Source organism: Typopeltis vanoorti, chromosome 9 (assembly GCF_054136105.1).
Source record: "Typopeltis vanoorti isolate ZY-2024b chromosome 9, IOZ_Tvanoo_1.0, whole genome shotgun sequence".
Classification (NCBI taxonomy): domain Eukaryota; kingdom Metazoa; phylum Arthropoda; class Arachnida; order Uropygi; family Thelyphonidae; genus Typopeltis; species Typopeltis vanoorti.
Genome location: NC_143557.1, coordinates 31,636,980 through 31,650,314, shown reverse-complemented (window position 1 = coordinate 31,650,314; position 13,335 = coordinate 31,636,980). Strand labels below are relative to the sequence as shown.

The 13,335-nt window shown below is 38.1% G+C and overlaps 1 protein-coding gene across 2 annotated transcripts in view; it reads left to right on the top strand.

Annotated features, from left to right (window-relative positions):
• LOC150102954 (DNA polymerase subunit gamma-2-like) overlaps positions 1-11,903 on the top strand; it is a 130,595-nt gene extending 118,692 nt beyond the window's left edge. For both annotated transcript variants that reach the window (XM_090398367.1, XM_090398366.1), the window contains one exon: positions 11,647-11,903. In XM_090398367.1, the coding sequence (XP_090254493.1) occupies positions 11,647-11,745 (99 nt within the window). In that variant the 3' untranslated portion in view covers positions 11,746-11,903. The remainder of the gene's footprint in view (positions 1-11,646) is intronic.
• The last annotated feature ends 1,432 nt before the right edge of the window (positions 11,904-13,335 follow it).

Sequence of the window (13,335 nt, the reverse complement as noted above, 5' to 3'; positions counted from 1 at the left end):
ATTGGGCGCCAGTTCTTGATGTTGGAAGGGTCCCTGTTGGTCTTCAGGATGAAGATGATATGCATTCCAGAAATTCCCGTGGCATGTTCCCCGTTGTAAGGAACATGTTGAATATTGCCACGAGAATGGGGAGGATGTGGTCCCAGGCCTCTCGGTAGAGTTCTGTGCTTAATCCGTCTGGCCCAGGCGCTTTCTTTGTACAGCATTGCTTGAAGGCTGATGTTATTTCGGTCGCTGTAATGGGTGCATCCAACCCAGCTTGGATGTGCACAGGGAAGGGGTCAATACTCCAACAGGAGTAATCCTGGGGGGTACTGTTGCCTTGGTAGAGGTTGATATAGTACCCGCAAAAGGCGTTCAGGATGTTAGATGTAGTGGTGTGGTTACACTCGCCTTCAGTGATGGTGGTAATGGTTCGCTCCTGCTGGAGGCGGACGAAACGCCTGTTGTAAAACGCGGCCGATTGCCAGTCTTCCAAGCGGAGGTGGAGATGGATCTTAATGTTCTTTTCTTCCACCTGCTTCTGTCTCTCCAATTCAATGTCGAGATTAATGTCACGGATGGCGTTGTGACATGGAAAGTGTTGGCTGGCCACGAACCAGCTTCTCCTTGTAGAGGTCACAGAGTGGAGCTCTTCTGAGGAAGGCACGTTCCTGGCCTCATTTTATCATGTTTTCTTTGATGTTAGCTTTCAGTCATGCCCACGCGTCCCCGTCCCAGCCAGCGATGCTCCAGGTGCAGCACAGTTGGTTAAGCTTGGCTGAGAACAGGGACGGGAAGTCTGGTGGTAACTTCCAGGGGGCCCGGACCAACTACAGTTTCAAGTGGATGGTACGTGAGCACAACTAATTTGTGGTCCGAGATGGAAGAATTAATTGGAACGTGCCTTATTGTCTCGGCTCTGGAGACAAGGGAAGGTGACAAATAGAGGCGGTCGATTCGTGTGCCGATGCCATGGCCTATCCAAGTATAATCCCGACAGTAGGGGTTGTGAGCCCTCCAGATGTCTGTCAACTGGAGATTCCTGAGGTGGATTTCCAAATTCCTGTAGCCAGCTGTACCTGCGTTTGGATTACACCCTACTTTATCATAGGCCGGGTCCGCCACACAGTTAAAGTTCCCCAATCAAGATGACGTGATGGGCGCCATACAAGTATGTATGGAGCAACTGGAAGAATGCTGGGTTGATGTTGCATTTGCTGGGGCATAGATGTTAATGCATCTAGTGATACAACCCCGGTACTTCCAGTCGACGGCAAGGACTCTCCCTTCTGTATCCCTCTGGATGTTATGGAAGGCTCCGAGGAGTGGGTGCTAGCATAAATACCCCGACCCCGGTGCTGTTCCTTGTGCTGAAGCTCCAAAAAGATGTGATGGGGTACTTATGGCTCAGTTCCTGCATGTCCCAGTAATGGAAGAAATGAGTCTCTTGCAGGAACATGAGCCGGATGTTAAAGGCTAGTATAAGCTTCCAAACCTCCTCTTGTTTTGATGGTGAATGGAGCCCTCTGATGTTAAGAGAGGCAACACAGAAGGGGTGGGGTGGGGAATTATGATGTTTTAGTTTGTTAAACCCGGCCTAGATCTTTGAGTTGTAGTTGTTTTACGTATTTTGTAAGAGACTCAACTCAATCTGTGTGTGTGTGTGGGGGGGGGTAGAATATCCGGCGCCCTGCAAACCGGCTTCCAGTTTTGTGCATGAGTTCGAGAGAACTTTGAACTTGTGGCGAATGTTCTTGATCTTAAACCTGATGATCTTGTTGTCTTTAGTTTCAAAGTCATATAGATTAAACTGGAAGCGGGTAAATTTTTTGATTTTTGAATTGACACTCTTTATGTTTGGAAGGGGTTTCCACCTCCATTTCGGACTCAGATGTTGTTGAGTCCGTATATCTTTTGGAGTGGCTTCGGTGATGTTTCTTCTCTGATTTTGGGAAGCCGCTTCCTTCCTTTTTTTTTGGGAAGTTCTTTAGGAGGTGGAAGATCTTGTGCCCCCCTCCTGTGTCTTCTTTTCTTCTGCAGGGAGAGGAATGCTGGCTACTGCAGGGGAGGTCTGGGAAGCGTCAACAAAAGAAGCTTCCTCTGATGTTGTTGAGGCGGGGGGGAGATAGCTGGTATTGTGCTATCCATTGCTTCTTCTGTGCTACCCTTGGCTGTTTGTTCTTGTTCCGATGATGGCAGTGGAAGTGGCCCAGGGGGAGACTGTTTCCTCAGCTGATGTTGTTGCTGGAGGGGTAAAAACAATTTCTTCTGCTATTGTTGGGGCAGGACACTTCTTTATTTTTCCCAGAATGGTTTGGGAAAATGTTTTCTCCCTGCTGGTGGTGGGTAATACCGGAAATTCACCGGCGTCTCTTGCAGGCTGTAGATTTAACGGTTTGATCGGCACCCCGTGCAGAGAGCATGATGTTATTTTGTGCTCCATGCTGGAGCACTTTCGGCAGGGGTGCGGGCACTGGCTAGAGATGTGCCTGATGCCGACACAGTTAAAACACTTGGCTCGGGGGCAGTCACTCCCCAGACGGTCTGTTGAGCCACATCGCAGACACAGTCTCTGCACTCCGGGATAATTCACCATTACACGCGACGTGCGACAGCCTGTGACAAGGTTTGGCACAGGCTGTTGCATGTTCATGGTGAAGGTGACTTCGCTGGAGTACCAGGGGCGGGGTCTTCCTGGGAGACGCTCTTCTTAATGTTGCTCACTTTCCCCCACTTGTTGAATATTTGGATGAGCACATCGTCTCTGGCTTCGATGTACTCCATGGGTAAGCGGCTGATTTTTAGTTGGTGCACTTGGGACCCAAACATGGTGGGGTCACCTGCTTCCCTTGGAAGCCCTGTAAGAGTTTATCCCTTGTCGTCATGTTCTTTACAACAAACAGAAATCGACCTCCTCCGTAGGTGGTGAAGGAGAAGATATTCTGTGCTCCTACAGTCTTCTTTAGAACTCTAGTTATAACTCTGGGGTCTTCCAATCCTGGAATCTCCACTCCTAAGGTCCGGCTCCTGGTGTTAAGTTCTGAATGAAACTAAAATAAAATTAACTAACTTTTCCTACAGAATTAACATGGGCTTGCATTTTGAATCACATATTGATATATCGGATAAACTAAATTCTTGTAATTTACCAAAATATTACTAAATTCAGGATATTTTCATTATTTTATGTTATAATGTAAAATATTGTAAATTGCTTAAATGCTTAAACTGCTTTTGTGTAAGTACTTACAAATTGCTGGGAGAAAAGATAATCCAATTAAGTAAAAGTGGCCGGAATCTAAACACGTGCTACAAGTACACGTGCACCCTTTAGGTTAGCATGCAGTTCCCCCACCCACAAACTCGGAAGAGTACGCTAAAATGCTGTATGTGGCACTAAGTACTGGGTGAAGTAGGGTGACATGGAAAAGGGGGAGGAGGAAAACGATGATGTAGAAGTAATCGGTAGCGCGATTTAAAAAGTCGTTGCAGTGCCTAAAACACTCTCTTACTCTTATGCTCTGGGACTCGTGCTCTGGCGGTCTTGCTCAGGTGTGTTGGAACCTCCTCGTGGCTCCTTCTCGTCCCCCGCTTTTCGACTAGATAAAGACTGAGGAACTATGCCGTAAAATTCTTGAAAGTTTACTGGTCAGCGATCAGCCCAGCGGAAGGAAATCTCCGATATTTCCGGAGATATCATTACGATGTTGTGCCAGTTAACCAGAGAACAACATATGCCTCCTTTCAGCGGCGGAGATAAGTACAGCTCAGACCCTTGAAGAATACCTCAGAAAAAGCAGAATGAACCAGGAATCGAAAGTGATTGTCCAGTCGTAATATGTGAAGTGGCCAAACAGTTCCCCAGCAGTTGGTGATGTACAGTCTATGTTTTTATAAGCAATTGTGTATAAGAAGAAAGTTTGTAATTATAGGAAGGACTCTAGAGATAATATTCCTTTTATAGTAGAGTGATTATGAAATTTTAGTGAAAGAATTATTGTAAGAGCACGTGGAGCTAAATTAGAAATTCAATTAGCAAATGTCCTTTAGTATTGAAGAGTATAGAAGAGTATGTTTGATCTATCAAGTAGAAATTGTAAACTATATATTCTTTGTTTTGTATGCTATGATAAAGATAGAGAGTTTGAATATTTAATGCTCATTCCCTAGAAATTGTATTTAATGCATATTCATAAAGCGTAATATGCTTCATTTGTAATTAAATGTTTTGCTTTTTAAGTTTAATTGGTGACTTGCCTGATTTTCTTCTTTATTGCACTTTCTCATAAAATTCAGACCATAGCGGGAGATAAGTTAAATAGGGAGGCTACAACTGCATAAATAAGTTATAGTGAAATAAGATAGTATGCTAAACTGTGTTCTGGTTCCTTGGTTCTGCACTCTTTGTTAATCTAGAATTCAGGGTGGCGTAGGATAATAGAAATTTTCCCTGAATCTGAAAAAGGAATCAGATCCAGTATTGAAACAAAGGAATTGGTGTTGACCATTAGCAATTCCTTTGTCTTATATCCACTAGCATCGTTCTTAAGAGTGAATAACGGCCCAGAGAGAATATTTAATATAAAAAGGGTAATTAAAGTGTTAGAGATAAATTCATTAAGTACAAGCGTATCTAGACGAAAATTTTAGAGAACAAAGAAGAATAAGTAAGACTTTACAATGGCACAGCAGATTTTACACTGGAGGGGGGGATGAGGATTACTCGACTCATTTCTGGTCTCTGCATCTAAAAAAAGAAGAAAAAAAAAGAATTAGAGTCCGAAGACTCTAAAATAATCCCGTAGCGCTAAAAAGCGCTACCAGCAAGTTAAAGGTTGGTAAATAAACAACAAAGTTAGTAAAAATGTTAAAAGAGACACAATAAATTTAACAGAAGTAACTATAATAATGCAAAAAAATCCCAGTGGCTACAACGGGAACGTAGGAACTGCCCATGGCACTGAGAAGTTTCTGGAACAGAAAAAACGAGAGATTCAGACCTGCATATATTTTTTTTTTTTCAGGGCCCTCTATTCTGAGTTCGAACCTCACACACTGGAGTTCCTTATTTGTTCCTACTCGGTGACGTCATTTCGTTACCTTACGGAGTCGTATTTTCAGGAATGCGCACCATGAACATTTTTCCATGAATTCTATAGCTACGGGTGTTATGTCACGACCATGGTATTTCTGTAACCTTCGACCTTTTGTTAGCAGTGTACTCAGTGCACTAACTTTCTTATTTACACAAGTTTTATGCTATTGCCGAAGTTTTATCATATATTTCAATTTACATTAATTCTGTTACATTGTCTTAGATTGTAGAAAGCCTCAGACTTAACACTTTTTCTTTAATCATATTCTATCTAGTTTGACATGATAATATTTCTCTACTAAATTTAGATTGACAGCAAAAAGGACAAGTATGTTCCTCCAGTTAGATATATCTTGTTAGATCCTGTATGGGGGATTCTTATTTTAATAAAGTCTCCCATTCACGATCTAACAATATGTAAATGTTCCTATTTCTTTCAAGTGATCTTTCTATTAGTATTTTAGTTCCAGCATAGCATTAATGGTTACCATTCCTCTTCTGAAGCCTTTCTGTTCACTCAATTCACCTATTAAGGCTCTTTCAGTTTGTTTTTTAACAATGGTTAAAATAATTTTAGATGCATGGGATATTAGGCTCACAGTTCTGTAATCTTCGCGATTTTGTGCATTATTTTTCTTTGGAATTGGTATACAGATAGATGTTGTAAAAACTTCAGGTAATTCTATTGTTTTATAGATGTTCTGAATGGATTCCACTAAATAGTTGTTATTATTGCCAGTCAAAGCTTTCAGCAGCTCAGTCAGGATATTATCACACCTAGGATATTTATTATTAGAAAGATTCTTAATTACATATTCTATCTCCTTTCCTGTTGGTAGAATGGTATCTGTTGTTATGTTCAACCTAAGGTGTCGTGAATCACCTACTCTGTTCCTATTATCATCATCATAGAGATCTGATAAGTACTCCACCCATCTTCCATTTATATTTTCCTTATCAAAGATTATGTTTCCATCTTTGGAAGCTTCGACTCAAAATCTGATGATCCTTTCCAAAAGGTTTCACTTATTCCTAGTATACTAATATTTAATCTCTTCATCTCTTTCATCACGTTAGCCAGGATATTATCACACCTAGGGTATTTATTATTAGAAAGATTCTTAATTACATATTCTATCTCCTTTCCTGTTGGTAGAATGGTATCTGTTGTTATGTTCAAAACTTAAGGTGTCGTGAATCACCTACTCTGTTCCTATTATCATCATCATAGAGATCTGATAAGTACTCCAGCCATCTTCCATTTATCTTTTCCTTATCAAAGATTATGTTTCCATCTTTGGAAGCTTCGACTCAAAATCTGATGATCCTTTCCAAAAGGTTTTCACTTATTCCTAGTAATACTAATATTCAATCTCTTCATCTCTTTCATCACATTAGCCAATTCCCACATTTATTCAATCCTCTTACATTCCAAGTAGCCCCATTAAAGATACTTGCTTTTGTTCCAAGTCTTGCATTGCATTCGCTGTATGCCAGCAACTATACTTTGCTTCTATTCCTTCTGTCCACTTCCATCCAAAATCTTTTTCCTTCATTGCTTTTACATTTTGTCTGCCTGTTTTCATTTACTTCTATCATTGCTAACCAGGTCAGAGTATATGTTATGTCAGATTTTTGTAAGGTTAGATTCTATATAACTCACTATATATATATGCATTTCTTATTATCAGATTCAATACCGAGTGTATTTTATTATTTTGAATCCACTTTTAATGAATTTATTTTGTATTTACATGTTAGATTTTAACTAAGGTAATTTATTAAAATCTCTGTTTTCACATTTTAGATTATTTTGACTTTTATGTTTTATTATATTCTTGCATGCATTTAAAGTTGTAAGTTTTAAATATATGAATATTGTAAGCTTCCCAAACATGAATAGTGAATTAATTTGAATACTTCTATGACTTAACTATTAAATTTAAAGAATTTAAATGGATCAATAGAAGGCGAATATATGGACGCTCGACTAAGAGCTCATATCTTCTAAGTGGTCTGCACTAGGGCAACTCATGAATGCCGGCGAGTGTATAAGCTCTCTGGTCAAATTTTTTTTTTAATATAATTTTCATAGTTTCTACATTCAGCTTTGAAATAATGCTGGATTTAATATCCACTTTAAATTTAAAGTTTAAGTTGAGCAAGCAATGCAGTAAAATTATTAGTTATTATCAATCATCAAATTCCTGACATGTACAATTGAACACTATTATAATAGAAACTGCATGAAGAAGAACTTACATGATTACTAACTTCCTATCAACAATTTTCCTCCAAATCAATCTGTTATCTGTCAAGACTCCAACATTATCAGATCTTATATTTTTATCTTTTAATGCACTTTTTATTGTATCAATCCACCTATATCTCTTAGTCTTCCTCTGGGTCTTTTTCCTTCCAACCTGGCAGAGAACACTTGTCTTCTTGTTATTAGTTATGTAGTTTTTTTTAATTATTTAATGAATTTCATCAATAGGGAATCAACCTGCATGTATATACTTATTACAGATAAACACAGCCATAATTCTACAATTAATTACTTTAACATTTGCAAATAAATTAATGAAATCAATAATGGAAGTGGGTGCTTAAGGGTCAAAGCTGTATAACTGAGAGGAGACCTCTGCATAGCCTTTAAAGGAATGCAGAGAACCGACTAGGACTACTGATCTAACGTCCAATCCTCACCTTCATGTGGTGAGTCCTGTTAGATATCTACCTAGATACTGAACGAACAAGGATGGGCTGGCAATTTGGGATTTAGCCGACCAAATTGTATTCTTATTAGCTTAAACCACAATATACAATGATAGTACAACATGACAGAATTTCTTTCCAGCTGGGGTGTCGCCCGGTTAAACGGGACCCTCGTTGTTTTCTCCAGGGGAACCAGGGCAAACAGTGAAAAGTCAGCTACTTTATCAAATTCTAAAACACACCTTAACTCAACATCACCAGAGTTCAAGGTCAGTACTATCAACATAAGAAGCCAGAATGGCAAGGAAATGGAGCTGGCTGAGGAATTGGATAAGTACCAGATCGACATAATAGGAGTGACTGAAACAAAAAAGACAAACTGTTGAGATCTTTCTGAGCGGTAAATACAAAATGTTATATTCAAGCAATGACAATCAAGGAAAACAGGGAGTAGCCATGCTATTGAACACTAAATACGACGCTAATCTTCTTGACTGGCAGACAATTTCAAGTAGAGTGATGTGGGCAAATATGAGAATGGGGAACTGGACAATGAGACTTATTTATGCCTATCGTCCCACATTTGAAGGGTCTATTAAAGTGAAGGGTCTGAAAAGTAGGTCCTTGTTGGGATCTAAACAGCAGAGTAGGAAATGATTGTCAGACATACAAAAATATTTCGAGAAAATTTGGAGAAACGAGCAAAGCTAATAATAATGGGAAATACCTGTTGGATTTCTGCTCAGGACATGGACTGGTTATTATTAACACAGTGTTCCAGTCGTTTGACCAGATTAGTTTAGCCCTGTTGTATAGTGTTTTCACTACTCCATATTGTTGTGAGGGGAGGGGGGGGAGGGGGGGGATTGTTGGTGAATGTATCTGCCTGTATGGGTGGGTTTTCTGTAGACTGAGAAAACCAAGGATCCATTAGGCTGGCGGGTGACTAGTGTGTCTAGGAAAGGGAGGCTGTTGTTTTCCTCTTTTTCCAGAGTCGAATTTGATTCTGGGGTGTTGGTTGTTTAAGTGTGTTAAGAAGGAGAGAAGTGTTTCAGAGCCATGTGGCCAAATAGCGAACACATCATCAATGCAGCGAAGCCATATGGTTGGTTTTTGTGGGGCAGAGGCTAAGGCTTTTTCTTCAAAGGTCTCCATAAAGAAATTGGCCAATGGTGGGGGAGAGTGGTGAACCCATGGCTGTCCCCCTCTATTTGTTTGTAGAATTTTCCCCTGCCAAAACGAAATAGCCTGAGTTCATTGTGAACTGAAAATAAGGCTGAGATATCGGGAGAAAAATTTAGTTTGGATCAGCTCTAAAGTTTCCTTGAGTGAGACATTTGTAAATAAAGAGGACCACATTCAAAGCTGACCATTATGTCAGTATGTTGGAGTGTAAGGTTTTCTATGCTGGCTTTGAAATGGGCTGAGTTTTTTATGTGTGATGGTGTGTTGCCAGTATAGTGTGTGAGCTCTTTGGCCAAATGTTTAGCTAGTTTGTATGTGGGGGAATTCAATGCCATCCACTATGGGACGTAATGGCACATTTTCTTTGTGTATTTTTGGGAGTCCGTAAATACGGGGGGGGGGGGGTATAGAGTTAAACGGCTTTAATCTGTTGGTAACTTCTACAGGCCAAGAAGTGACTCTCTTAAGGAGCCTGTGAAGTTTTCTAATTAGAGAGTTGGTGGGATTGTAATTGATAGGGAGGTAAGTGGCCCGATCTAATTAGAAGAACATTCAGCTTACCTGTGTAGTCCTTTTGGTTAAGTACTTACAGTTGCATTACCCTTATCCGCTTTGATGATAACTAATTCTTTATTATTCTTCATTTCCTGTAGAGCTTTATATTCCTTGTTTGATATGTTGGTTTTTGGTGGTCTTGCTTTGGAAAGGACACAGGCTACATCCAGTCTTACACTGTTGGCGACTTTGATGTGGAAGGTGGCAGATTCCGTGCTCCGAATCTGGATCATAATATCCTCACTAGGTATTTTATTTGGGAAGCAATAGCGAAGTTTGTGTCCACGTGACAAGCGCGTTGAGTGCTTTCAGGCTTCAGGGTGAAAAAAAAAATAATAAAAAATACGAGACCGACAGATGGAAAAAAGTTCGAAAAAATTAAAAAAAGAACTCTATCGTCTTTCCCAAAACCTGCTACCAACACACGGTAATCAACCCTTTTCTTCAGTCACCCCTGAAAGCCTGAAGCACTCAACGCGCTGTTCACGTGGACACAACTGTTTATTGTGTCCACAATGAAAATTATTGATCAGAAGTTAGTAATGATGTAAATTTTTCATGTAGTACTATCATACTCTGTACACCCCTTGAGGGTACATGTCAGGAATTTGATTATGAGTAATGGAAGATCACTTGCATAATTCCTAATACATTACAGGTTTCTTTTTTATGGATTTATTTTCATTCCACATCATAGTGATGCTGTAATTGTAATCTCTGAGTGGTGGTGCTTTATTTTGAATTTCTTTTCCCTTTCCTCTTCTTTTCTTCTCCCCATCCTCTTATCGTTGTGTAGCCAAAAACTTTAATGGACCCATCCATGAATAGTTATCTTTAGGTAGTTTCACATTTCAAATTATTTTTACACATCTGTTGATATAAGAGATTCAAAACAAAGATCACTAATGCTGCCATTAAAAATTGCATGAATGAACGTGTCTACCCAACTTGAGTATTTTACAATTGGAGTAAATGGAATTATGCAGTAAAAAGCAATGCTTTGAATAAAAAAATGGATCTTCAAGCTAAGAATGTTTGAGCACTGCAGGGTTAGTTGAATGAAGATGATTAGGAATCTTATGGAAGAGATGATGAATAAGAATGTTCGAAATAACTGCCAATAATTCAGGGTATTTATTCTGGAGGACCAATCATAAGGGAAAATACTTTTCCCTCAAAATTCACTAAAGTGAATCTTGTTCTATAATGAACCATTTCTGTACATTACCTTTGTCATGAATCATCATTATAGTGAACTAATCCTGGTTACGTATTTATTTGAAATAACTTTCCTCACAGCAGATGGGTTGTCCACTATTTATGCAATGGTTTCAGGTATTGGAAGGAAGAGGAAGCAACTTAAAATAATTGAGATCTCTAAGAGATATTACTAGTATAGCCTCACTTGAACCAGTTCATTTTTATCATAATTGTTGCAATATTTCATGTGGGGACAATTCAAGAATGATTAATATGCAGTTATATGGGAGGGAATGCATACTTAATTCACACAGTCTGGAATTCCATTTGTGCACATTTTATCATATTGCCAAAATAATCTTTCAGTTAAGGCAGCACACATACATATTAAGTAATCCTGTCCTCATGGTTTGCCTATGTTTACAGTTGCCCTTGTCCTGCAACTGGTTTGTCCATTTTATGGAGAGATACCACACTTTCTTGCAGGAAAAACCCCTACTATAAAGTGTTTTCTATAAAGCTATGTGTGTGTGTGTGTGTATATATATATGTAGAAAGTATTTTACCTTGGGTATAATAAATGTTAGTTTGGTAACTTTAAAAAAAAAAAATATATATATATATATATATAGACTGCTCAAAACAATTAGGGATATTTTAGTTTCTGTCACTATGGATAGGGTGTAATTGATGAGATATTGTTTAAATAATCAATATTTATTACAAATTGTGTTACATTTGTAAATTATTTTTATAACTTTATAATTTACAAGAAAACCAAAATACACCCCTAATTGTTTTAGCAGTATAAATAAATATATTTTATTCTACATTTAATGTAGTTTTATGAATCCATTATATAGTACTTACCAATGAGACCTGTTTACAATTTCTGATGACATTGTTTCTAGTTTGCAGGTATCCCGTCTTTGTTTTTTATTGAAGATGTTAGTGAGGCAAAATCGGATCATCAGAGGGAGGTGCTTTTTTCAGTTTCCATGGGGAACTGAGACTATAGAAAGAGTGGCAAATAAAGGAAGTAGCATATTAGGCAATATGCTTCCAGAGAACACTGATGCACCTCATGTCATTCTGTGTGAGTCCAATTTGGACCTGGGAGTTTTAGCATACTTTTGTGATGCTTTTCAAACAAAAAAAAGATTGAATTCTGTGGGCAACTGTAAGTTCTCATTTTCTTGTAAATTTTTTTTTCCTGTTCAGGATATTTTATTCAGATGATAAACTTGTTTCATTTCGAAGTGTGTAAATCAAAATTTATTTGGTATAGTATTTTCTTTACTTAATTAATAATAATAATAATTGTTATTATTATTTATTGCAACTTATTAAAAAATTATTACCGATTTCTTTTCTTTTCTTTTCTTTTTTTAATGTGGATTTCCACCCACAAAAAAGTTATTAGTAAACCTGTTGTGTGACCACAAAAGCGAAAGCCATTGCTCGCCAATTGCCAAGAAGAGTCAATTCATGTTGAAGAGGAGAAAGGAATGAAGTGATGTACAAATTCGTCACCCAACATGCAAAATCACATGCTTTATATGTAAAATTTTCCAACTGTTGTACAAGCAAAATAGTTACCACTTTAAAAACTAGAATTTTCATAAAAGGAAAGCTAATTTTCTAACGTATAATCATAACCACTCATCCCGCGATAATGCATTGGTTACCTATTATCGGAATGGATTCACCACCTTCTGCCATGCATAGAAGTGTCGAGCGGTCTCACATCTGTGGGTGCACAATATATTCATTTTGATCAATTTTGTACGTTTTTTTGTAATTTTTTATTTATTTTCACATAGTTTAGAAATCCTTCTCCAGAAACCAAGCATGGAACTCTTCCAAGCCACTTCAGGCCTCCAATAAGCGGGGAAGTGGTCTCACACTGGGCGATGAAATTCATCTCCCACCTTAATTCATTGTTATTGTCATGCTCTGTATTGAGGTTTTTATCCCAATACATTATTTATTTACTGTTTGAATATACTTTTTCTTTGGTTAAGAAACAGTGGAGATTTACAATTGTTGTAGTTCTTGCATGCAAAGTGTATGCTTTATCATCATAATTATGAAAGATCTAAATTGTTCTTGCTAACATTTACAATGTTTTCTTCATTCTGTCAAATTTGCATGTCATCTGTATTGCTTAACTAATGCTGCTGGTCATATGGAACTTTTTAAGTTTTGACTCCTGATATTGCACTGATTATACATACTGCTGAAGTTTTTGAAAGCCGTTACTGGCTCCTAGTGTTAGTAAATTGATTTAGGTGTGAGCTTTCTGTGTTATCTCTTTTTTTTTTTTTTTATATATATATATATATATAAATTGGCATGATGATCATAGTAAAGAGCTCTGCACCAAATATCTTGTACAAAAACAGTTTGTACTTATCAGTGTTTCTCTTCCAGTTTTTCTGATTCCTTTCTTAAATATGCTTGTATAAATCCTATTGCAAACTCAGAAGGAATGTACTTCTCACATTGTTCTATTTCATTTTTTTATGGATGAATACTATGAGAGTTCTGCTCCAGTCATTTACAGTTATACCCTCTACCAAGCCTTCTGAATTATGCAA